General features: G+C 54.8%; 1 protein-coding gene across 1 annotated transcript in view; it reads right to left on the reverse strand.

The window, feature by feature from the left end:
* Nucleotides 1-213, reverse strand: part of LOC104407368 (voltage-dependent R-type calcium channel subunit alpha-1E-like) — a gene marked incomplete at its 3' end in the record, with an annotated part of 20,912 nt that extends 20,699 nt beyond the window's left edge. The window contains exon 1 of the mRNA XM_010016635.1: nucleotides 70-213. Coding sequence (XP_010014937.1) covers nucleotides 70-188 — 119 coding nt within the window. The remainder of the gene's footprint in view (nucleotides 1-69) is intronic.
* Nucleotides 214-219: the final 6 nt, after the last annotated feature.

A 219-nucleotide genomic window follows, 5' to 3' on the forward strand; every position in this document is an offset into this window, starting at 1 on the left:
GGTCGTAGGCAGCCACTGAGGCAAATCCGGGGAGCAAGGGGCGGCTCACAGGGGGTGCAGAAAGGATATGGCCAGTCAATGAGCTTCTTGGCGTATTTCCTGACTATGTTCTCTTCTCCAAAGAGAAAGAGCGATCTGTTGACAGTGAAGCAGTTCTGCCGGACAGGGATGGGGTTGTACAGAGCCATAGTCCGGGCTCTCTGCGCTTTGGTTTGCTTG

The sequence above is a fragment of the Nestor notabilis genome, unplaced genomic scaffold, assembly GCF_000696875.1.
Source record: "Nestor notabilis isolate BGI_N333 unplaced genomic scaffold, ASM69687v1 scaffold21860, whole genome shotgun sequence".
Classification (NCBI taxonomy): Eukaryota; Metazoa; Chordata; class Aves; order Psittaciformes; family Psittacidae; genus Nestor; species Nestor notabilis.